Genomic DNA, 23,256 nt, shown 5'->3' on the forward strand with positions numbered 1-23,256 from the left:
TGGGGCCCCGTGGTCTGCTCTAGAGAACCTGGGGTGTCTCCCACAGCAATTGTCAGAGGAACTGCCCAACAAAGTTTTTAGTCCAGTATTCCAGTCCTTAGTCATGTGTGTATTCCCTCCTTGGTTTTGACCTTTTCCATTTTTTATACTTTATATTTTATTTATTTATTTAGAGACAGGGTCTTGCTCTGTTGCCCAGGCTGGAGGGCAGTGGCATCATCATAGCTCACTGCATCCTCAAACTTCTGGGCTCAAGGGATCTTCCCATCACAGCCTCCCAAAGTGCTGGGATTACAGGCATGAGCCACCAGGTCTACTTCTTATTTTAAAATGGTTTTAGACTTACAGGAAGTTAAAAAAATAGTTTAGATTTCTCCTTTGCCCTTCCTCCAATTTTCCCTAGTGACCACCTCTAACATAACTGTAATACCTGGTTAAAGCCGGGAGGCGACGCTGGCACAATGTGGTTGCCTGGACAGCAGGTCTTATTTGGATTTCATCTGTTTTTCCCTGCACTCATTTGTTTGTCATGTGTACAGTTCTATGAAATTTTATCACATGTATAGGTTCACATGACCATGGCCACATTTTCATTTCAACTTAATCATTTCTTGAAATCAACTCACTTTTTAAAAAAATTAAGTAACTTCTTTTGCTTCATCCTAAGAAATATCCATGAAATTATAGGTCTGATGTAGTTATGTTTCCAATACACATTAAATATGCAACTATTTAAAAATGAAATGAAAAATATGTATAAACCATCAAGAATCATCTCACACCATCGCATCAGCAATATACAAACATGACTTTAGTGCAACTGTGACACTGAACATGAGGGGAAACTGAGGCCCAGAGAAGGGAAGGGACCTGCTGGTGAGATATAGCCGGGACTAGAACCAGGGTGTCTCCCAGTTCAGTGCCCTTTTTACTGCCCTGCACTCCGTCTGCCCCCAGAGGGTGAATGCTCATCCCTGGGGCAGAAGGATGCCCCTTATTACAGCAGCCCAGCTCCTGTCAGCTGCTCAGCTCATTTCCGTGCCATTTGTTCTGCAACCCTAAAAGCGGCTTCCCTTGATATGTTTGCTCAGTTGGAGTAAATTGCCAGGATATCCCAGGACTATTTAGATACTTGGTGGGTAAACATTCTGCCCCATTCTAGAGGAACACAGGTAGTAGTGATGGCCATGTCCCCCAGCAGCCATCTGCACTGGGCACGTGCTGCAATTGTGCCAGGCACTGGGGTGCCGGAGTGTCCAGGAAGACAGTGAGGCCCACAGAACCCATGGCCTGCTGGTGGCTGGTGGCTGGATGGGCAGGGACAAGGTGAGGCAAGGAACAGGGACGCAGGGGGCAGGTGCAGGAACATCCAGCAGATCTACCTGGTGTATGTGCTCCTGGTATCTGAGGACTGAGAGGTTAGCCAGGACAAGAATGAGGAAGAAGCATTCCGAGCTGTGGAAATAGCATTGGCTGAGGCCCTGAGGGGGAAGGACAGTGCATGAGAAGAACTGAGGGAAGACTTTGTAGGGGAAGCACAGAGGGACCCAGGGGAGAGGGCCCAGGGACTGCCTGCTCTGAGTCGGGTGAGGGCCCTCCAGCTCTGCCTCCTTCTAGGTGCCGCCTCCCCAGCAGCACCCACACAGCCCCTCTCACGCCTCTGTTCATGGGGACCCACACAGATGCCAGCTGGGGGAGGGGCTGGGTCCCAGGTTGAAGGCATGTTTGGTGGGGTGCAGTGAGAGAGCAGGCCCCGTAGCTGGTATCCGTGGCGACCAGGGTTCTCCTGCAGGTGCTGACCACCTTGTTGTCTGCCCTGTGCCCACAGAACATGCTGGAGCAACTCCTGATCCACCAGCCCGAGGACCCCATATCCTTCATGATCCAGCACTTGGATCGCAATAACGATAATGGTGAGCACTTGGTGCGCATCCTCCCCATCTTTCTCCTCCTCTTCCTCCTCAGGAGACCCTGCGCTGCCCTGGGCACAGCTGAGAACCACTCTGTCCTACCTGTGCCTGAGGGAGGTCAGAACAGGGTGGGGAGGGGTTTTGACAACTTGCAGTGGTAGTTAATTGAAAAATCCCCTAATTTCTTTTGGAGCACAACTAATAAAAATTCTCTTGCCAAGTTATTAAAATGAAAACCTCCGAATGGCCCATGGAATAAATTATTAATGCTTTCCCCTGCCCTAACTGATGTTGCCTGTTGGGTTTAAGCTCTCTGATCACTCCACTTGTCAGGTGTAAGTTTGGTTTCTGGTCTGCCTAGACAGGCAAGCGCTTGGGCTTTTCCGATGGTCTCATTATCGGCGCCGTTAATGAGTTTCAGAGCTCCCCGAAACTTCGCAGTCAACGAGTGCAGGTCTGCCAGACCCAGGGCCAGAGTGCAGAACCGGGGAGGAGGGAGGCGCTCACTCGAGGAAGGGCCCTCACTCGTTTCACAGTCTGCCATGTGAGCTCTGTCCTGTGTGAGCTGTCAGGGAGAACTCGTGTCTTGGAGTTTTTATGTTTCTTTCATTGAAGCATCACACACTTTGAAGGAGCTACCAGAACACTATTGAAATTAGCAGGTGGTGCAGCTAAGGACAGAGGCCTCAAATGCCCTGCAGTGGGGTTCAGAAGACCCAAGGTAAGAGATGACACTGAGTAGCTTTTTAAAACATGTTAGAGAGAGGAGGCTCCACGCCTGCAGATGCTCCAGGCACACTGGGCTTTTCTGCTGCCAGACACACAGGTCCTGATGCAGTCCCCGGCTTGGCTGTGGGAAACAGTGAGGGGCTTCTTGGATCCTGGTGCCACTGCATGGACCTAGGCAGGCAGGTTCAAAGACAGCCCCAGCAAAGAGGCCCTTTCCTGATCCTCTAGTTAGGCACAAGTGGGTGATTCTCTGGGCATCCCCACATTCAGCTGACTTGACTAAGAGCCCATATGCCCAGGTGCAGGCAGAGCGGTGCCAAAGTGGGCAAGGACAGCCACCTTCCTGAGCTGTCGAACCCGCTTCCTCCCCAGACCCCCCGTCCTGGTAGAATGTACTTGGCCCTGCAGTGACTCTTCTCAGATGCCTCCTTTCTCTGCGTGGCTATTTATTACGTGGTGCAGGCGGTACAGAATTACATGGTGCCTCTTCTGGATTCACCTGCTCTGCAGGGTGGGTGCTAACCCCACCCTTCCCTCCTGGCTGCTCCTTACTGCTGCAGACCCAGGCTGTCCCCCAGGCCTCACTGACTTGGGCTCCCTTTGCCAGAGGAAGAAGTTTCTGCATTCCCCGTGCTCCCAACCCCCTGCTGAGCTCGGGTGTTGCTAGGCTGTGTTACTCCAGGGCTGCTGGCAGCATCTGTGCTCGTGCCCAACTCTCTTATGCTGCTACCACCAAAGAAATAATGGAAAGCAAAGGGAAAGCAAAGGAAAAGTAAGCACAAAGTGAAAGGAAAACAAAAGCAAAGTAAAAGCTAAGGTAAAAGTAAAGTATGAAGTAAAAGCGAAGTAAGGCAAAAGTCAGCCGAGAGCGAGCAGAAGCAGCTGCTGTGCAGTGCACTGTGCTCATCCTGCCACCCCACTGTCAGGGACCCTTCAGTGTCAGGGACCCTCCGGTTCATTAATCATTGACTCATTCCCCTTTTCAAATGTAAAGAGACAGTGAGAGATCATTGCTCTCTCTTGGCCTCAGTTTCCTCATTTGTAAAATGGGTGTGTCTGGTTAAGCGAGGTAGAAGCTGTGGAGCTCTGGCCTGGCCAGTGGTGGCCCAGGGAGTGGCAAGTCCTGATGCTCCCATGGGTGGGGGGCTTTAGGGAATGAGATGTTGAATTTCCACTTGTGAAAAGTCTAATGAGATTTTTCCAAATTAAAAATTGTGCTTTATAATAATATAACCATTTGAACACTGAGAAATTGGGTTGCACTGGCGCTTTCTGCCGTTGGTTTGAAAATCCTGTGTGTGTGCCATGTTCTGTGTTCTTAAACCATGAACCTCAAGGCTTAGCTAGTCTCCCAGCCTAGAAATTCAAGAGCCTGAAATTTGAAGCAGATTCTGCCTTCTCTTTACATTTTGATCTTGCATCTGCGTACAAATTTAGTTTTCAGTGTCAAACTATCCACTTCATCAGGATTTTAAGTTTAAACATCATCTCTGTCTGGTTTGGATGCAGTGCAGCTGATGCTGATTGCTCTCAAGCAGGGCCAAAGAATCCAGACCTGCCTGGTTTACTTGTGGGCTGAGGGCTGGCCTCCTGTCTGTCCTCCTGAATAGCCAGAGTCCAGTTTTTTGGTCCAGATGCTCTCAGGGAGTAGAGTCACTGGATCCCAGTAACCCCATTCCCACGCCCTCCACCCTTACTGCCAGGCCTTGGGCTGGCAGCTTTTATGGATGTTGGAACGTGTTGAGCCTTTGGCTCAAGTCCCAGCTGCTTACGTGAAAAGAAAAGAGGGACTTTTGTGGATTTCCCTCCCCTTGCACAAGGATTCACAGACACAGAAAGCAAAAATGGGGCGGGAGGAGGGGAAGCAGGGGAGAGGCCACCTTGCTTTCGTGACTTTTCTAGGGGTGGGTAGAAGCCCAATCCTCATACATTCTAGAAGAGTGCAGGAGGCTCGGAGAGGTCCCAAGACATCCAAGGGGCGTCTCTTCCCCTGGGCTACCGTGTCAGATTGTTGTGCCTCCTTCCAGCCACACAGCAGCCTGTGTTAACTGGGGCCAGGACCTCAACCCTTCCTCTCACTGGGCACGGGGTTAACCATGACACACGATGACATGGCCGGTGACGGGTGTAGAGGGAGAGAAGGCTCCGGACTCATCCTGGTGAGCGTGCACATGAGGGAACGGCACACGGGCTGGCAGCCCCTTTGCTGAGAGAAAAGCAGATTTAGTACAAAGTGAGCATTTACAGTAGCCCTGGGCAATATTAAAGCAGGCGATGGTGTATATAATGGTATGTTTCGTTTTTTATCAAACGTTTGTCCAAGAAAGCTGTGTATTAGAGCTCCAATACCTAAGGGTTTTCTTGTGAATTTTAAATCATGCTCCTAGTTAAACCTCAAAAGGATCCGTGGATGGAAAGGTTTTTTGATTTCCTTTGAAGTGGTTTGAAGAAGTTGATTACTCTTGGCAGTCAAGCAGCCTTTTATGACACTGTTTATAAATAATTACTCATGAGCAGGGCTAGACTTTCAAGGTGTTAGATTTTAAGAAACTGAAATTAATCACATAAATGTGTGTGAGAAATTAGGTGGGGAGAGAGGCCGTGGATGTTCCCCTTTTAAAGTATTTTCATAGATGTGTACAATTTGGGTGCCACTTACAGGAACCGGGAAGGGGAGGGTCCCCCTGCAAGCCTTCCAGCCCGGTAACTTTGTCAAGATGAACGTGTGACTCGGGAACGAGACTCCTTCCCAAAATGCCCTTGTCAAGCCACATCTCCTGGGGTCTGCGAGCCCTGAGCCCTGTTGGATCAGGCCCATGTTCCAAGGGACTTCCGTGGGGCCTGCGGCCGGAGCTCTGGAGGGGCAGCAGGCAAGGGGCATGTGAGCGGACCCAGGGTCCCCACTGCTCTCTTATCTGACTTTGGCCAAGCAGACGCTCTCCCCGTGGTCCTCCACCTCATGGCCTGAGGCCCCTCAGCCCTGACCACTCTCTCTGCTGCCCCTCCCTCAGACCTCCCGTGACACCCCAGCTCCAGTCTCCCCTCATGCTCTCACCCGACCGTGTGTCCCCAAAGCCACCTCATTTCCAGACTTGTCCTACAAGGTATTTTCACCTGTGTGGCTTCTCCTCCCCCGGGGCGGACCCTGGAAGGCCAGGCCTCAGGTTTCAGGCCCAGAGCAGAGAATAGGCCGCTCAATCCCTGGCCTGGCTCCCACCCCAGAAGCTGAAAATGCCTTCCCAGCTTCCATGACGCCAGGGCCTGGGCCTGTGACCTGAGCTTCACTGGTCAGGTGAGCCGAGACTCCGGACTGTGGTCTGGGCGGTGCTCTTCCTGGGGGCCCTGCAGGGCCTGGTCCTGGATAGTGGTGGCAGCCCCGGGCCTGGCTGGCTCCCAGCCTGTGCAGGAGTCTGAGCCACGCTGGTTCTTTGCGTAAAGCCCTTCTCTTCTTGACTCGGCCACAGCTGGTTCCTGCGGCTTGTACCCGAGAATGTGGACTGGCAGAGGACCCGCTGTGAGGCAGTGGTAACGGTGGTGACAAAGGTGATAAATACTCAGTGGCCAAAGAATGAGATGGGGACAGCCAAGGAGGCTGCTCCTGAAGGCCATGCTGTGTGTGGCTCCTCGCAGTTCTGTCTGCCATGGGGATAGGAAAGGAGGATGAGACTTGGTCCCTGTCCTCAGGGAGCTTGCTGTTCTCTGCAGGACAGCAGTGCCACTGGCTTCTCAGCAGTGGGATGAGCCTTCCCAGAGTGGAAGGCAAGCAACAGCAAGCCACTGGTCGTGAGCCTTCAGGGAGGAGGAGAGCGAGGGTCTCAGAGAAGGGAGAGACAGTACGGGCCCGGGGGTGGGGTTGTGGAGTGGGTGGGGGTGAGGAGGACATTCTTGATGGGGAAATGACAAGTGGCAAGGTAGGAATGTGGAAGGAACACCCACAAGAAGAATAAGAAAAGTCCAAGGCTCCTTAGATCAAAGGAGAGGATTGTTCATGGATCCCAGGTAATTCTCTGCATCCCCAGCTGGACGGGGCTCTGGAGGAAAAGGCTGTCAGGAGACCAGGACATCTCTCCTCCTTCTATGGAGGTCATGCCCCTTAGAGTCCAGGGAGACTTAGAGGGATACAGAGACCTTTGGGCAGAAGAAGACTGAGAGCGGTGCCCACCATACTGTGGAGGGCAGGTGACAGGTGACACCCAGCCCAAGCCTGACTTGGAGAGGGAAGTGTCTCAATGGTTTGCTAGGCCGGAGCACCCCAGTGTTCCCCTGGCAGTCACCCAGGCTAGAAGAGGCGCACCTGGTGCTGCCTTATCCAGGGCCTGCCCACCTCGGGCGTCCCTTGGTTCACATCACCACTGACAGTTGCAAGTTACCTACGTTTCACATATCAGGGGGCTGCTGGGCCAGATTTATAAATGTGCAGAAATGTAGAAAACAACAGGGCATTCTAAAGCCATCAGGAACACGTAAAACCAAAGCAGCAGCAGAAAGCCCTGTGTGTCCAGCCCTTCATGTCCTTGAGGAGATGGCAGTTCCCTCGCCAGAGACGGGGGCAAAGAGGAGGCCCACCTCCCTTTCAGTTGTCGTCCGGTACAGCAACCTCACTAACGTGTCACCAGGAACTGTGGCCCATCCTGCTTTCCTCGGCAGCATCCAGCCCCGCGCGGGGATTTGTGCAGTGAGTCAGTGAATTACCTTGAACTCTTCCTCCACATTTTCCCTGGAAATGAGAAGGTGCTGTGAACCTGGGCAAAGATCTATTTAAACCCAGGCAGCCTGGCTGGGTGTAGATGTCTGATCATTAAATCACCGGCCAAAAAGACACTGTCTGATTCCTTCTCTGTGTCCAGCCCCAAACATGAAGGTAACACCCCTCCCTCCTCTGCACGAACCAGATTTCCTCCCGGTGGCCTGGCAGGGACGGACTCTACGTAAAGACAGTAGAGGCCGCTCGAGTTGGAGCAAACATCCGTTCATCCGTCCCTGTGGGTCAGGGGCCAGGCTGAGGTTACTCGCTCTCCACAAGTAGGGGGACAGAAGTAGCGCCATCAAGGTGGCCTTGGTGGATAGTCAGCTGGCTTCATCTGTCCAGACGCCCCGCCTGTCGCCTTTGTTTTGGCCCAAGTGCCCGCGCCTTTCAGCACCTTCTCCCCATGGTGGTCGTCCCTTTTCCGTTTGCCAGTGTCTGCCCCGTAGTCTGGTAGCTGCTTTAGGAATTCTGTGGGGCCGAGAATATTCCAGAGCCGAGACGATAAGCTACCAGTTTTTTCCATTTGCATAGAAATGTCCATATTTGAAAACAAAGACTTTCCTTTCTTGGATTTTATAAATTTGGACCATACACTCCAGGTTTTTCCCATTATTTTCCTCTGTAAAAGATGGGGAGTACAATTTGCTAAATAAAAAGGCATAAACATAAAAAGAGCTTCAAAGGTCGATTTACATAAAATACAGCTTTATTTGAGAAAGCATCCCTGAAACAAAGTCCCTGTTTAAAATGCTTTATGGTGTTTGAAATCCCAATTGTTCTTGATATTTATTAGTTTGGCAAACAAGTTACTGTGTCCACGTCCCCTTGGAGATAGAAGAATAAACCATCTCAGTGATCACTTACCTCTCTAAACACAGAATCTATTCTATGGCAAGAGCATCTCTGAGCCGCTGCATTACAAATGGCCGTGTCACTGGCAGAAAATGAAATCTGGGCAGGAAAGAAGTATGCCCAGAACACTGCAGACATGGGAGGCTGCTTTGTCATACTGAGTGGTGACATTCAAATCTTTTTATTCCGCAGTGCCGAAGATTGTAATATTAGGTCCACCCGCCTCGGGGAAAACAACTATAGTAAGTGTATCATATTAAGTGTTGTAACACTGTAATATCTCATTTATCCTCCAGAGCTAGAATGAGACTGCACCTCAGTGAATTTGCAGCATAACTGAGCTTTTCTTCTTCTTTTTCTTCTTCTCCTTCTTATTTTCTTATCACAAAAGGTAGTTGTAGGTTCATAGTAGAAAACCTAGAAAATACACAAAAACAAAAATGTAATTCCCCAACTATCCAGAGATAAGCATTACTTTAGCATCTTTGCTAAAAAAAACCCTTTCAGGGTTTTTTCGTGCCTACATGTATGCTATCTTTGCACACCTTAGCTAGTTATATCCGTGGGATAAATTTCTAGAAGTGGAAGTGCTGGGTCAAACAGCACGTACATTTCATAGACTTTGGTAAAATTCTCTCTTAAAATTTTAATTATGAAATCTTTCAAATATTTCATAATTCAAATAGAAAAGCACAGAAACTGTATCATAGATATTCACGTCCCCAACTCCCAGATTTTACACACATTCATCATTTTGCCATATTTGCTTTGTTCTCTCTTCATTTTAAAGAAAATACAACTTTAAACGTACAGCAAATACCTGAGCCCACCTTGCGCACCCTTTTTCTTAATTTTTAAAAATTGTAAATTATTATTAATGAATGAATTAATTTTTTTGTTACTATGATACGCACAAGGACTGCTCACCCTTGTTCCTCCCTCCCTCCTGGAAGCTGGTGTGCTTCATGCCATCCATGGCTTCAACCTCTAAGGTCTGTTTTTTACATTCCAAAACCATGTTAAAAGGTCTGTCATCTGAGATGAGACCCTTTCTGCCTTTTAAAAGGCTGGTTAGTGAACATCAGTGAACCCATCCTCCATGACTAAGTCATCACTGTGGCCACTTGTCACAGGCGGTGTGATGGGGCAGACACTGGCACCTTGCTTTCTTCTGGAAAGGGGTTAAGACGGCTCGATCCTTACACAAACTCATCTGCATCTGCTCTGCTTTTGGAGTTAGAATAGCTGTCCTACTTATCTGTCATCTACCCATCCGTCTGTCTGTCTGTCGCTCTGTGGTTTTCCTACCTGACTCTTCAGTATCAGGCTGTCAGCTTCCACTCCTTTCTGCAGTCAACCCCCCTGACTCCAGCCACTCCCACCGTTGTGAGAAGCCAGGACTCCCAGACCTGCCCGTTACCAGCATTACCAGGGTGCTTTGAAAAATGCCTGCTCCTGGGCTCCCCGCTAGACTGACCTCATCAGAATCTCCCGGGACGGTGCCCAGAGAACTAGTAGTTGCAATATGCTGCCCAGGTGATTCTGACATTGGGAATGAGGATGACTGAGTCTGCATTTAGACAAACATGCTTGTTAAACTAGGTTTTCGAGAAGAGTCTGCTCACTCATTGTGAGGGCCTCCCTTTGGTAAAGGGCTTTTGTCTTCGACATTTGACTTTCTGGGGCCACCTGTGCTCTGTTTCCAGTCCTAGCTCTTCCAGTCCTAGGAATTTGCTGGGCAGAGCAGATTCCAAGTACAGAGACCTGCTTTTGCCAAGTTCCAGTGTGGCCAAGGTGACTGAGTTTGTCTTCCCTGATAAGGTCAGGCACTAACGGCTGTTTGCTGGTGTTTCAGCTGCAAGAGTTTTGGTGCATTTGCTGTCCTTGCCCCTGAGTGCCCTGTGAAGACACACAAATCTGATATAAGATGATATATAGTAAAATCCAAACAGAGAGCTCTAAACGGCTTCTTCCTGATACTGTCACTGATTGTTTTTTAGCAGCAGGAACAGAAAGAATGATGGGTCACACCAACCCCAGGGGACCTGGAAGGGCCTTCCTAATGCTGAAATGGTCGTCAGCATAATTTTGGTGTTAGGAATATTTTATTGCATTGTTATTCCTTAAAATGTATTCCTCCGTTGTAGGCTACATAGAGTAGTCATCAATGAGCTAAACATTCAGTTGCCGGGAATATATCATCTCCCAATCTTAAAGAAACAGTGAATGTTGAGCATGACCCATATTTAGGTCCTATCCCCACAGTTCCTGTTCTAAACCTCCCTTGAGTTAAAACCTGATAGTCCACAGAGCTTGAAAAGGTGTGTCAAGGGCAGCTCAAAGTATAGCCACTTGTGGGTCTGGTAGCTCTGTCTACATCCATGCTGGCTGCAGGAGACAGAGCACACGAGCAGGATACTTAGGCTGGGATGTGCCTTGTGGGTTTGTCTGCCTGGTGGCCTTGCTCCAGCCAGAAATAATTGTGCTTCCCCTGGCCAACCTTTTCTAGAATAGGGAAGAACCTGGATGTTTTCGTGGAGCTATTCGGGTATTAATTGTTTTTGCTTAAATTTTTCTTTTCCTCTTTCCCTTCTTCAGGCAATGTGGCTTTGCAAACACCTGAACAGCAATCTCCTCAGCGTGGAGAACTTGGTAATAAGAGAACTTCCCTTGCTGACCACTGAAACCAGGAAGCATTATCAGAAAACCAAGGTAGGACTGGCCCCAGGGGCTGGGGTGGGGCCAGAGGACAGTGCTCCCTGCCTTTGCTGAGCTGGGTCCCATTTCCTCTTGGGTTAAGTGAAAGAGAATGCCCGGTGTGAGGGAGACACCAGCGGCATGTGGTGGCAGGAATGAGAGGATTTTTAGCGAGGGCCCGCGTCCCAGTGGGTACCGCGAGCCGAGATTTTTGTGGTGGGAAAGGATTGTTAATAGAGCGAGGGAAGCTATTCTGTCCGAATGGAATGGTCCCGGCTTGCTCCTTTTCTGCCTGCTGGCCCGCGCCAGGGTGTGCAGCCGAGCTGGGCCGGGAGTTGAAAGGGCAGCCATGCCGCTGTCTCCAGCGTGGAACACCCCTGGTGCTGTACCTTCCTCCTGCCACCCAGCACCCTGCGGCACAGTGCCCACCCTCTGTCCCTCTGTCACACGGCTATGGCGGGGCATCCTAGGAGGGCTGGAGGTTCTGTTTCTAAAATCCCACTAACTCTATATTTGAAAAATATCTTTTAAAGGGAAATATAGGGCTTGATCCCATTGTTTCTCTATAATAGAAATAGAAACTCAAAATATTTCTTCAAAAGAGTTAAGGCATGATCTGCTGGGGTGGAGGTGGGGGCACTGGTGCCCCCTTCCCTGGTGCCCTAAGCGGAGGCTTATTTTGTGTGATGGCCAATCCAGGTCTGCCCATGGCCTGACCACCAACCGCATGAGAACTCGGGGTCTCCCACCTGTCTCTGCGGGGGCTGCACCTGAGAGCTAGTTGCACCCTGTCCTCGTCCTCATTCAGTGGGCAAGGTCTTTACCACATGGTCATGTGGCCACTGTTCCTCCAAGAACTTGGAAGTGAGTCCCCAGGCCTCACGGGCCGCCTGTGAATGGTGGTCAGCAGGACAACTCTTGTGGCCAGCCTTTGGTTTCAAGGAGCAGGGATCCACTGGGCTGCCCAGCGAAGAAAGAGGACCTGAAGGGGGACACAGGGACTCCTGGGACCTAGATGGAGGTGGTGGCCAGCTCCTTGGCTCAGCAGCCAGGAATCGGGCCTCGACCTTTCTCCACCTCTTTGAGGCACTTCATCTCTCATCTCCATTCTCTCTGCAGTTTCCTCCTCCTCTCTTCTGCCTTCCTTGGCCACGCTCCTGGCCACTCCATTCCTGCCTCCTGTGTCCTCAGGTCAAACCACTCACAAAGGCAGCTTCAAGGCCAAGTCCTCAGGAAGGGGGATCTGCCGGGGCCAGCTGGTCATGTGTCCCAGGCATGGTCAGCTCTGGCAAGGGGTGTGCAGAGAGGGCTCGGCAAAGCCACGGAGCTCAGACGTGGCTGTGAGGGCCCCTGGTTGGGGGAGGGAAGTTCTTGGAAATGAGAAGTATGACGTGGGCACAGTCCAGCCCCAGGTGTGCCTGTGACAACTCGTTAGAGAAGGAGAGCCTCACGCAGCAGGGTCAGCTACCCACAGGTGAGTCAGAGCGTGTGGCTACCGCCTGGGGGGACACCAGCCTTTGCAGGTAGGAATATGATTTTAGAAAGAAAGTGGTCATTTCACTTTCTGCAGAAGATAAGCTTTTAGGGGAGAGGTAGGCTTATTTCTAGGATAAAGATGCTTTTATTAGGTTTATAAAATTCAACAGAGTGGAGGGAGTTTAAGGAAATTCCTCCTGGGTTTCATTACGCTAATCATCAACATATTTCAGACCACATCGAAGTGCTTTCAAGGGTGTCTTCTTGGGGTTCCTTGGTTCAGAAATACGGGGGGAGGGAAGATGAAAGCCAAGGACATCAGGCCTCATGAAGGAATAAAAGGTTCTGAAGAGCAGAGTGGGCACAGCAGGGCGCGGCTGCTGCCAGCCCAGGCCAGGCCAGGCCTCTCGCTAAACGTCCTCTTTAAATTGTCTGCTCATTTGGCGTCTTTATGGCTGTTTTTGCAAGTAGCAGTAATACCTTCAAATACCTTCTTTTCTCCTACTAATCTTCGCTCTGCCCTCCTAAGCGGAATTCTCTTATGTTGCTGGTATTAGCTAAGACATCTCCATTTTAGGCATTTCCAAGTGGTTTCTGAAATTCTTCCTAATTACCTATGGTCTGCCAAGCGCTATTCTGCAGTGCTGTGGGAAAGCCAAAGACGAATTCCTTCTCTGTGCCTTGGGAGCTTCCAGTGGGAGGGGAGACTGACCGCACCATAAAAAAAAAAAAACCAAGCCAAGATACGGGCCAGGGAGCCTTCATTCAACCAGTTAATGGTGTTTTAGTTGACTAATTCATTTACGAATTCATTTAGATTAATTCTGAGTGCCTACTAAGTCCTGGGCACTGGCTCTGGGCTGGGAAGGGGGCACAGGCTACAAGATTTAGGGGCTCCGTGGAGCTATAACCACTAAGCAAAGCCTTCCCACAGGGCACGCTGTCATTCCAAGGCATGGAGAGCCTGGAATCGGGACAAGTGTCATGAAACCCACAGGGGCAGGAGTGCCCCTTGGGGAACAGGGGATTCGAGTTGGCCAGGGATTGGAAACAGCTTGTTTGCTTGTTTTTAACTAATCATCGTGAAATACCGTAAAGACGTTCAGAAGCAGTGAGAACAGTATGGGAACCTCCATGGATCCATCACCCGCTTCAGCCAACATTTGGCAGCCTGGTTTCATGTTCTGCACTCGCCGACTGCCCCTGCCCCAGGTGTCTCAAAGCAAACCCAGACAGCATTTCACTTCATCTGTAGATGTTTTAGTCCATGTCCACTGAGAGACTGAATGCTGATTCCCTGTGGACAATGGCCAGACCTTACATAAAAATAGCACTCTGACCCACAGTGTGCAGCAGCCTGCCCAGGGAACCACCCCAGGGCCTGCGAGAGCCAGTCCGGGCAGCCAGCCTGCCGCGGGTCAGACTTGCAGGAAGTCAGACTGCCCTTTCTGCCAACCATCCAGGAAGCCGCACAGTAACCCCCGGAACAATCAATCCAAAATGGCCAGGACGTGGTTGGTCACTGACAGCTTCTCTAGTTAGTTTCCCTGCTTCCAACGTAGGACCAGCCAGAGAGAGCCAACCATGCGCCCCTGCCCAACCCCACTGGCGACCCGCTCCCGTGAGCCACCAGCTTCCCCAGGCCAGCAGCCTCCATCAAGGCATGCCCAGAGCCATCCCTTTTTTTTTTCTAGAAACTTTTCCCACTCCTCTGCCTGCCTTTGAGTCTGCCAAACACACACGGTAGTGGCGACTCCCTTGCTACAGCAAGCTCTGAATAGCTTGTCTCACTTGGGGGGACTTCATTTATCTCCGCTCTCCAGAAGATAAGGGCCCTGTTTTAAACACGTGCACACATTATCACACCTTGAAAACTCACCAGTGATTTCACCAGCGTCTGGTCAGGGTTACAAATCTCCTTGAAGAGACAGCTTTGGTGTTCCCAGGCCCTCCCTCCGTCACCCTGGGTTATAGACACTCCCAGGGCAGCATCATTCCAGCCTCCTCCTCAGCTGGCCATCTGACCCCTTCCATTCTTCTGGGTCTGAGCCGGAAGAGATGCTTAATGCCCTGGCGATGGTGGCTGTCGCCGGGCAACTCCAGTGAGGTCTTTGGCTGGTGACCCACTCCTTGATCATCATGTGACTTTGTTTAGCTGTTGACTCCATGACTCTTTCTGAAGGGGCCAGAGACCCAAGGACATGGCGAAGGCTACCGAGATGAATGTCAAAATGACTCCATGAAAGGGACATCATTTTGAAAAATACTACTGAAGCCCCCACCTTTTCTTCTTGGTGCAGCAGCTCTGGCACCTTCTCTGCAGGCCCCTGTCACCCCCCAAATGCCCCACCTGGGAGCCCAGCCCAAGGCCCCCTTTGCTCCACGCTCCTCCTCTTTAGTGAGTTAATTGAATTCACCTCTTCTGCCAAATCTTTTTCCTTCCCCTGCTTCTGCTGCTCCTGTCTCTAAGCCCACGGTCTAGTTTGCCATCATGAACACCACAGAAAGGCTCAGGTGAGGCAGGCCCCAGGCCGGGGGTGAGGAGCCCACTCTCAGGTACTGGCCCTTTATGTGCACAAGCCTGAGATTTCTACTGCAAAAAGAAAAAAACCTTTATTATTGAAATTCTTGTAGGAAGAATATGTATTTGCAGTTTTGAAACTGCCTAGTCCAGAGGGTCTCAATCTTGGCAGCACGTTGGAATCACCTTGGCCCCACCCAGACTCTGTCCGAATCCCAGGAGTAGGGCCAGCCTTCAACATTTTTAAAAAACGTTCCCCAGGGAATTCTAACATAGACCAGCTGAGAACCCACCTCAAGCACCACTCGCCTTTTCTTATTGCAGTTATTACTTCTATAACACAATTACTGCTAAGTCAAAGTATCCTCTGCATCAACTGTTACATTAGAGTACAACAGCCCATGTTTGTTGAATGAATAAATGACCTGAGCTTTGAATTTGAAGGCTGGTTGGACAGGAAGGAGCAGGGATGCCTTCCCAAGGCTGGGTTCTTCATAACTTCAGTTTTCCATTCTGTTTACAAATTTTAAATCTGATGTAGCCTGATGTCCCCAAGTGCACCAGCTGCCTAGAGTCACCAATTTTTTTTAATACTCAAATGAAAGAACTTGAGCCCTTATCCTGCATCTGCTGCACACAAGAAACACAGTCACCTCCAAATAGTCCTGAGAATCTCTGGGGAACAGCCCATCAGCTCTTAATTCCAAGCCCTGCTGGATGTCACCATCGCCTCTGGCCATCCCTCTCCAGCCAGCCTCACTGCTCTCATTTTCTGGAGGCTGAGCTGGGACAAAGTGCGAATGCCCTCTCTTCCCTAAGTCAGCCACTCAAGGTGGTGGTGTGGAACAGAGCAGAGGAGGGTAACTACAGTCCAGGCGAACCTGAGCACCAGTCTCTGGGGCTCCTTTTAAAATCCACTGGCCTTTCTCCATCCCAGGGTCTGTCTCACTGCCACCTCCCTCCATGAGCCTGTCTGCGTGCCACGCTGTGGGCTCGGCTCTCTTCCTTCAAAGCCTGTCCTCTCCCCTCCCTCCTCTTCCTCCTGTCCCTGAAATCTCCTGTCTCTGCCTTCCAGGCTCTAGGAGACAGTTCCTGCTATCTCCTAACCTGCTCTGACAACTCCAAGCAGCAGCAGAAACTTTAAAATGATAGCTGTCTTTAAAGGATTCTCTGATCAGTTCTTAGGGGAGCTCAAGTCCAATGCCGGGCTTTCCTCCACTACCAGGAGGAGCCCCTGCAGGGAGAGCAGGTGAGGGTGGGACAGACGACCTCCACTCTTCCCCTCCCCACCTGTCCCTGAAGCTCATACTGTAGCTCAAAATGCCCATGACTTCTGAGCAGGTATCACCCACTATGGTGACACAGGGACATTAGGGTCACTGAGAGTGGGGCCTGGTGATGGGACATGAGACACAGGCTCATGTCCTTCCCATGTTCCTCAGGCTTTCCATTTCTCATGCTTGGAGGAATTAAATGACACCCTGCAGGGCAGAGCCAGTGTTGGGACCCCCACTCTCAGCTGCCCCTGAACAGCAAAGCAGAGCATCCTTCCGGGGAGGGGCAGCGTGGGTTAGCAGATTGGTGATTCTGCCCCTGGGCCCCAGGGAGCCCCCAAAGCTGTCTCTGGGAGCTGGAGGGGAAGAGAAGAAGGTCCAAACTGCAGCAAATGCAGCCAATCCTGCCCTTAAGGGCAGGGACACAGCTGGGTGCTGCGGTGCCACCGGGCAGGCAGACGAGGGGCCTGTACCAGGGGCTGAGCCCCTCTGTGACAGGAGCAGCCCCACTGGGCTTTATCAACTTGTCCCTGATTCTCCCCCAAATGCCAGGCTTTGGAGGGCTGGGGTGGGAGAGCATCACAGAGTTCTGGAAGGAGGGAAGCATGATTCCTGCAAAGACAGTTTGGCAGGGCTTCGAGAAGCAGCCCCCTGAAAGCCCCTGCTGCTGATGTGACACATCAAAGCTGGCATTGAGACAGCACAGTGGCTGGGAGCGGCAGGGGGGCGCTCGGAGTAGCTGTGCTCAAAGCCACCGGCCTGTCCCCCTGCTGCGCAGGCTGCAGGGGGCGCTGTGCCCCACCAGGACCTGCCACCTTTCAACCTGTGTTCTTTGACTGGCTGGCACCCCCCTGCATCCCCAGCTGGCACCCTGTAATGTCCCCATACCTATTTAAATGCTGCCTCCTGAATGGGTGTCGTCAGGGAGGGGAGATGAATCTCAGGAAAATGGGAAAATGTCCTCAGGATGGAAAGCAGCTCTGCCCGTGGTGGGAGGGGACCCAAGGGGACTCGAAAGAAGGGAAGGGATGGGAGGAGAGAGGAAGCGGGGGAGGGGTGATGCGGGGGGGAAGGGCAGGGCTGCTTCCTGCCCAGCCCCTCCCTCACCAACCTGGGGAAGCTCCTGATACTTGGGAGGAAACAAACACTAACAGAAAGATGCCCTCCCTCTCCAGCGACTTCCCCCAGATGCGTGGGGTTCTTCGGTTTTGGGGTTGACTTAAGCCACTGGTTCCCAGGTGTGATCCCTGCATTACATGAAAACTCGTTAGAAATGTAAATTCTCAGCTCTACCCCAGACCTGCGGATCTAACTCCCGGGGTGAGGCCCAGCAGTCTGTGCCTTAACCAACCCTGCCAGGATCCTGTTGCGGGATCCACTGGCTTACGCAAGAATGTGAGGTGCTGGGGGACAGTATTATAAGGACTCAGAGCTATCAGAGATGTCGGAACCAGGGACTGACTGGATGCCGGCCAGCCTCCTTCTTGCCTCTCTACTCTCTGTTCTCTAGGCGCCATTCATTCATTCTCTCGCTGCCTTTTGCCTTCACTCTTGACTTTTGCCGTCCACTTCATAACAACATGGTGGCCCCGTAACGTTCAGGCGAACACATTATAAGTCTGGTTCCCAGCAGAGGTGCTTCCTCCTTCCCTTGCTGGCTGCTCTGTCTTTTTCGTCCAATTCCACATCCCAGGAAAAGCCATTCTGGAGCTGAGCCTGGTTTCTCTCTTTCCCTTTGTGCTGGCCTCATTCACTTGCACACCTCTCATGCCTGCAAAGTGGCTGCGAAACTCCAGCTCTTACATTCCCCCAGCTTCCATCTGGTGGAAAGTAGGGTTGCACTTTCCTCCTGGGCCTGACTTTTGCTGGCTGGGACTGGGTCACAGGCAGCCTCTGAAGCAATCACAGTGGCAAGGGGTGGGATATGCTGCCCAGCTTGGACCAGTCAGGGCCCTCCCCTGGATCTGAGGGTGGAACTGACCCCACCTAAACCATACAGACTGACGAGCAAGAGGGTGACTCCTCAAAGGAACTCTGGGGAACTGTGCTACTGGAAGTGGGGTGTATGGAAAAGAAAAATAAAAGCAAAAACTACAGTATTATTACTGATTTCAACTGGTGAGGTGCGTGAGGCCTAAAGAGGTCACGACTTGCCCAAGGTCAGCTGGCTGGAGGGCAGCAGCTGTTACGTAGCCAGGAGGAGGGGCCTGGCCTGGGCAGAGGCGGGGCGAGCTCTGATGCCGGGGGCGAGTCTCTGCTCCACGCGAGAAGGGCCGTCCGGGAGCCCCACCCGGCGGTGGGCTCAGTGTGTGGAATTTATTTCCACTTCCATGTCCTTCATCAGAGACGCGGGCGGGGTGGGGAGACTTTTGGCCCCTGGTAGGCACTACCAGGAGGGCGAGGCAGACCAGGCCCCGTGGCTCCCCTGAGAAGAGCGGGGCCTCGTGCAGTCGTCCTGGAGGGTGAGGAAGGAGCAGGCGGGATGCATGGAGAGTGCGGGGCTGGTGACTGCACAGCACTGAGCCTTGCGTCCCGCGCTCAGCTCATATGTCACCTCAGCAGCTCTTGGGAGCACGTTTTCCTTGTCTCATTCACAGACGAGGAAAGAGGGGTTCAGAGGGCTACCACTTGTGCAGGGCCCCTCAGTGGGCAGCCAGCGCCCAGACCGTGAGCGGCCGGGTCCACCACTGCAGCGGTCTGGCAGGGCCTCCAGGGGCCAGTTTGCCCTCACTGTCCCCGTCCTCCTCCTGAAGCCAGCATTAGCCGCCTGCAGTCAGGAGCACGCGTTCGCCCTCCCCTATCCCCGTGCCGGTCCCTGCCCCGTGAGCCGGTCGCCCTGAATGCCTTGGTGCCCCGAGGAGGGAGGAGGTCCTTCATGTCCACCTCCCGTGCCCAGTGCAGCCTGCTCTTACCAGGGAGCCCATTCACATAGCTCCAGGAAAGGGCAGGACAGGAGGCTGCCTCCGTGAGAACTGGGGGAATCTGAATGTGCCGGAACCGAGCCCCTGCAGGGACCCTCCATGCCCCACCCCAGCTTCCCTACATGGGCTGGTGCCGGGTTCCCCCTCTCTCAGATCCTCCGTCTGAATTGGTCACGTTCTAGTGGCATTCCAGCTGGTTCACTGGGCACAGATAATAAGTTATTCGAGGGTAGAAAAATGCCAAACCTCAATAGTTGGAGGTGGCCGAAGTCTATCTGTTCCCCCGCCTTGCCACCAGACACAGTGAAACAAAGCGTGGACAAGTTCTGCCCTGTGCAGGACACTCATTAAAGCACCACTTCAAGCCAGCAGGCCCCGAAGGCTTCACACAGCCTGCTGGAGAAGCTCTGTGATGTCCCAGCTCTCTGTCCTTTAGATGCTCTGACAGCACTCAAGGCAGGCACGACAGCTTTATGGAGGCAGGAGCTGGTCACCCTGAACCCTCACAAATGTGGGTTCTAGAATTAAAGGTCACAACTTTTCTCCTGCAGCGCTGGGCCACCCCCAGCCCTAAGGGCCCTTTGGGAAATGAGGAAAGACGCTCGTCCCCCTGGGCCTGCGTGGAGGAGCAGTGTGAGGGGTTTCCCTGCCTTGCCTTGTGTGGCACCCGACTGCACGGCCAGCAGCAGCTGGGACCCCTCCCCGCTCTTCCCAGGAGGCCGATCTGGCCCTGATGTAGCCTGGGGTGTGTGGTTTGGGGCTGGCCTGCGAGTCTCCCCTGGCAGAATACTTGGGGGGCTGGGGAGAAGCCCCAGCTCTTAGTGATCTCAAATCAAGGGAGTGCTCAGGTGTGCGTTTTCCAGGGACATTGGCTCTGCAGTGTTGGAGGCTTCGTGAGAAGGTTCAGATCAGGCTTGGTTGTGGAAATTGGGGTATGGATTCTGGTCAGAGAGAGAGAGTTCAGAGGAGAGAAAGCAGAAGGAAGACTGTCTTCACCTTCCTCCCCGCGGGCATCCCCAGCCTGTCTGTCCTTCCCAAGCCTGGCTGGGCCGGCGCTCTGGCTAGACCTGCGTGTGTGCAAGTCCTGCCTCTCTCCTCCCTGGCTGTGTAACCCTGGGGAAGTGGCCTAACCTCTCTGAGGCTCACCTTCCTCATCTACAAAAAAGGGATAAAAATAGTGCAGATCATCCAGAATCGTAATAAAAACTGAATAATGTAGTGCTTGGCCCAGTGCCTGGCACATAGTACGTGCTCAGCAAGTGCCAGCCAGCCTTAGTATTCCTCATTGTATGAATTAAGGAATTTGAAGCTTCATTAGTTTATCAGTCAGCAGCGCTTCCTATGTCCTTGACACTACTTTGGGGCTGGGGCTGTGGTCTGCTGGTCAAAATGTAACAACCAGCTTTCCAGGGAAACAGCATTTTTGCAGCATTTGCCCGTCTCTGTGGTGTAAACACTCCCACCGTGGCCATCTCGGTTACCAGTGTGAGGTCCTGGACCGTGGAGCAGGGAGGAGACTACACACTCGCCTCTCCTGGGCTCTAGGGCTGGCCCCTCCCACACACTGTCTGGGGTGCAGAGACAATAAGACACAGTCCCTTTCCTTAAGGGACTTTGCAACTTGCTGGGAACACAGACACCTGGGCAGGCCATTGGGTTGCCACGTGGTTAGTGCGAGAACAGAGTTTGCCATCCAGGATTATGGGGCATGGGAAGCAGTACCCAACCCGGGCTGGGAGGGTGTCCTGCAGGCAGTGGCGCTTGGGGCTGAGCCTCTGTGGGCACTCTGGGATCACTGCGGGGAGGAGGACATTCTGGCCAGAGCACAGGAGAAGGGTAGGACACGTGGTGGGGAGACCATCAAAGAGGTGCTGGCTAGGGGAGAAAGTTCAAGGCTTCAGGTGCGGCAGTGGAGGCTGGAGGAGGGTGAGGCAGGTGGCAGGCCCAGGCTTCACAGAGGCAGGGTGGTCAGTCAGGGACACCTGCCAGTGCGTGTCCTTTTAAGCTCCAAGATGCAAGTTTGGACCCTCATTCCGTGTGGTCTTTCCCTTAGACAGTTCCCAGCACGCTGCTTGTCCGGCTGATCAAGGAACGCCTGGCCCAAGAGGACTGCATCAGGCGGGTAAGACGCCAGCGAGCTGGGGCCGTGGTACCAGAATTAGCGGGGAGGGTGAGGGGCGGTTCATCTCCCAGTGGGGAGAAGACAGAGGCACACGCGGAAGGCCAAGCAGACACACAGAAGCTTGGCCAAGGTCAATCTGCAGACGTGGACTTCACCTTTGTTGGGGGAAAAGGAACAGCGTGGAATTGGGAGGATCCATCAGGGCTCCCCCTTGGAGGGGTCACAGGAGAGCATTTAATGAGAGGACGATTGCAAAGTGTGGGAGAGTTAAGGCCACTGACCAGCGATGGTTACGCGGCCGGAACTGGCAGTGGCAGGGAGCTGTTATGCCCCTGGACCTGGAGGGGCAGGGAGAGGGTGACTTAGAGCTGCGGGAGCCCTAGGGGACAGGCTGCCGTAGGCAGGTGGCAAAACAAACCACTGCCAAACCGTGCAGGGGCAGAGCGAGAATGGGGGCTCCCCAACTCCTGCCGCCTGTCCTTCGATCTCCCCTGTTGCCCGGGCTAGAGTGAGTGCCGTGGCGTCAGCCTAGCTCACAGCAACCTCAAACCCCTGGGCTTAAGCGATCCTCCTGCCTCAGCCTCCCGAGTAGCTGAAACTACAGGCATGCGCCACTGTGCCCAGCTAATTTTTTCTATATATATTTTTAGTTGTCCAGATAATTTTTATTTCCATTTTTAGTAGAGACAGGGTCTCGCTCAGGCTGGTCTCGAACTCCTGACCTTGAGCGATCCACCCGCCTCGGCCTCCCAGAGGGCTAGGATTACAGGCGTGAGCCACCGCGCCCGGCCAGTTCCACTTACTTTTGACTGCTGTGTTGTCTGATGAAAAATGTACAGTCATTCAGATTCTTTTATAAGTAGTGCATCATTTCTATCTGGCTACTTTTAGGATTTTTTTCTTTGGTTTTAGTTTTCACTAATTTAATTATGATATGTCTGGTATAAATTTCTTTGAGTTTATTCTTTTTGGTGTTTGCTGAACTCCTTGAATTTATAGGTTTATTGTTTTTCTCCAAACTTGAGCAGTTTTCTGCCTTTCTTTCTTTTTTTTTTTTTTTTGAGACAGAGTCTCACTTTGTTGCCTGGGCTAGAGTGAGTGTCGTGGCGTCAGCCTAGCTCACAGCAACCTCAAGCTCCTGGGCTTAAGCGATCCTACTGCCTCAGCCTCCTAAGTAGCTGGGACTACAGGCATGCACCACCATGCCTGGCTAATTTTTTCTATATATATATTTTTAGTTGTCCAGATAATTTATTTCTATTTTTGGTGGAGACAGGGTCTCGCTCAGGCTGGTCTATTTCTTAAAATAATTCCCCACACCATGCTCTTTCTCCTCTCCTTCTGAAACTCTAATGATGTGAACATTTTGGTATTGTCCCACAGGCCCCTGAGGCTCTGTTCTGTTTTTTATTTTCCTTCTATCTTTTTTCCTTTCTGTTGATCGGATTTAGTCATCTGTATTGAACTAGATCAGGTTTGTTGAATCTTTCCTCTTCTTTCCTTTCATTCCACTATTGAGCCCATCCAGTGAGTTTTTTTATTTTGGTTATTGTATTTCTCACTTCTAAAAATTCTGTTTGCTTCTTCTTCCTACCTTTCGTTTCTTGGCTACTTTCTGTCTTTCCATCTGTTTACTAGTTGGAGCTTTTTATTTATTTTATTTTTTGAGACAGAGTCTCACTCTGTTGCCCAGGTAGAGGGCCGTGGTGACAGCCTAGCTCACAGCAACCTCAAACTCCTGGCCTCAAGCAATCCTCCTGCCTCAGCCTCCCAAGTAGCTGGGACTACAGGCCTGCACCACCATGCTCAGATAATTTTTTCTATATATTTTTAGTTGTCCAGCTAATTTCTTTCTATTTTTTTAGTAGAAACGGGGTCTCACTCTTGCTCAGGCTGGTCTTGAACTCCTGAACTCAAATGATCCGCCCGTCTTGGCCTCCCAAGTGCTAGGATTACAGGTGTGAGCCACCGCACCCCACAGAGCTTTTTAATAATAGCTGCTATAGA

General features: G+C 51.8%; 1 protein-coding gene across 4 annotated transcripts in view; it reads left to right on the plus strand.

Annotated features, from left to right (window-relative positions):
* Positions 1 to 23,256, plus strand: part of AK8 (adenylate kinase 8) — a 113,286-nt gene that overhangs the window by 1,146 nt on the left and 88,884 nt on the right. For 2 of the 4 annotated variants that reach the window (XM_045563676.1, XM_045563677.1), the window contains exons 2-5: positions 1,829 to 1,913; positions 8,431 to 8,480; positions 10,837 to 10,950; positions 21,181 to 21,249. In XM_045563676.1, coding sequence (XP_045419632.1) covers positions 1,829 to 1,913; positions 8,431 to 8,480; positions 10,837 to 10,950; positions 21,181 to 21,249 — 318 coding nt within the window. Of the gene's footprint in view, positions 1 to 1,828; positions 1,914 to 8,430; positions 8,481 to 10,836; positions 10,951 to 21,180; positions 21,250 to 23,256 lie in introns of those variants that run through there. The other 2 variants (XM_045563679.1, XM_045563678.1) reach the window with 2 other exon arrangements.

This window comes from Lemur catta, chromosome 10 (genome assembly GCF_020740605.2).
Source record: "Lemur catta isolate mLemCat1 chromosome 10, mLemCat1.pri, whole genome shotgun sequence".
Classification (NCBI taxonomy): domain Eukaryota; kingdom Metazoa; phylum Chordata; class Mammalia; order Primates; family Lemuridae; genus Lemur; species Lemur catta.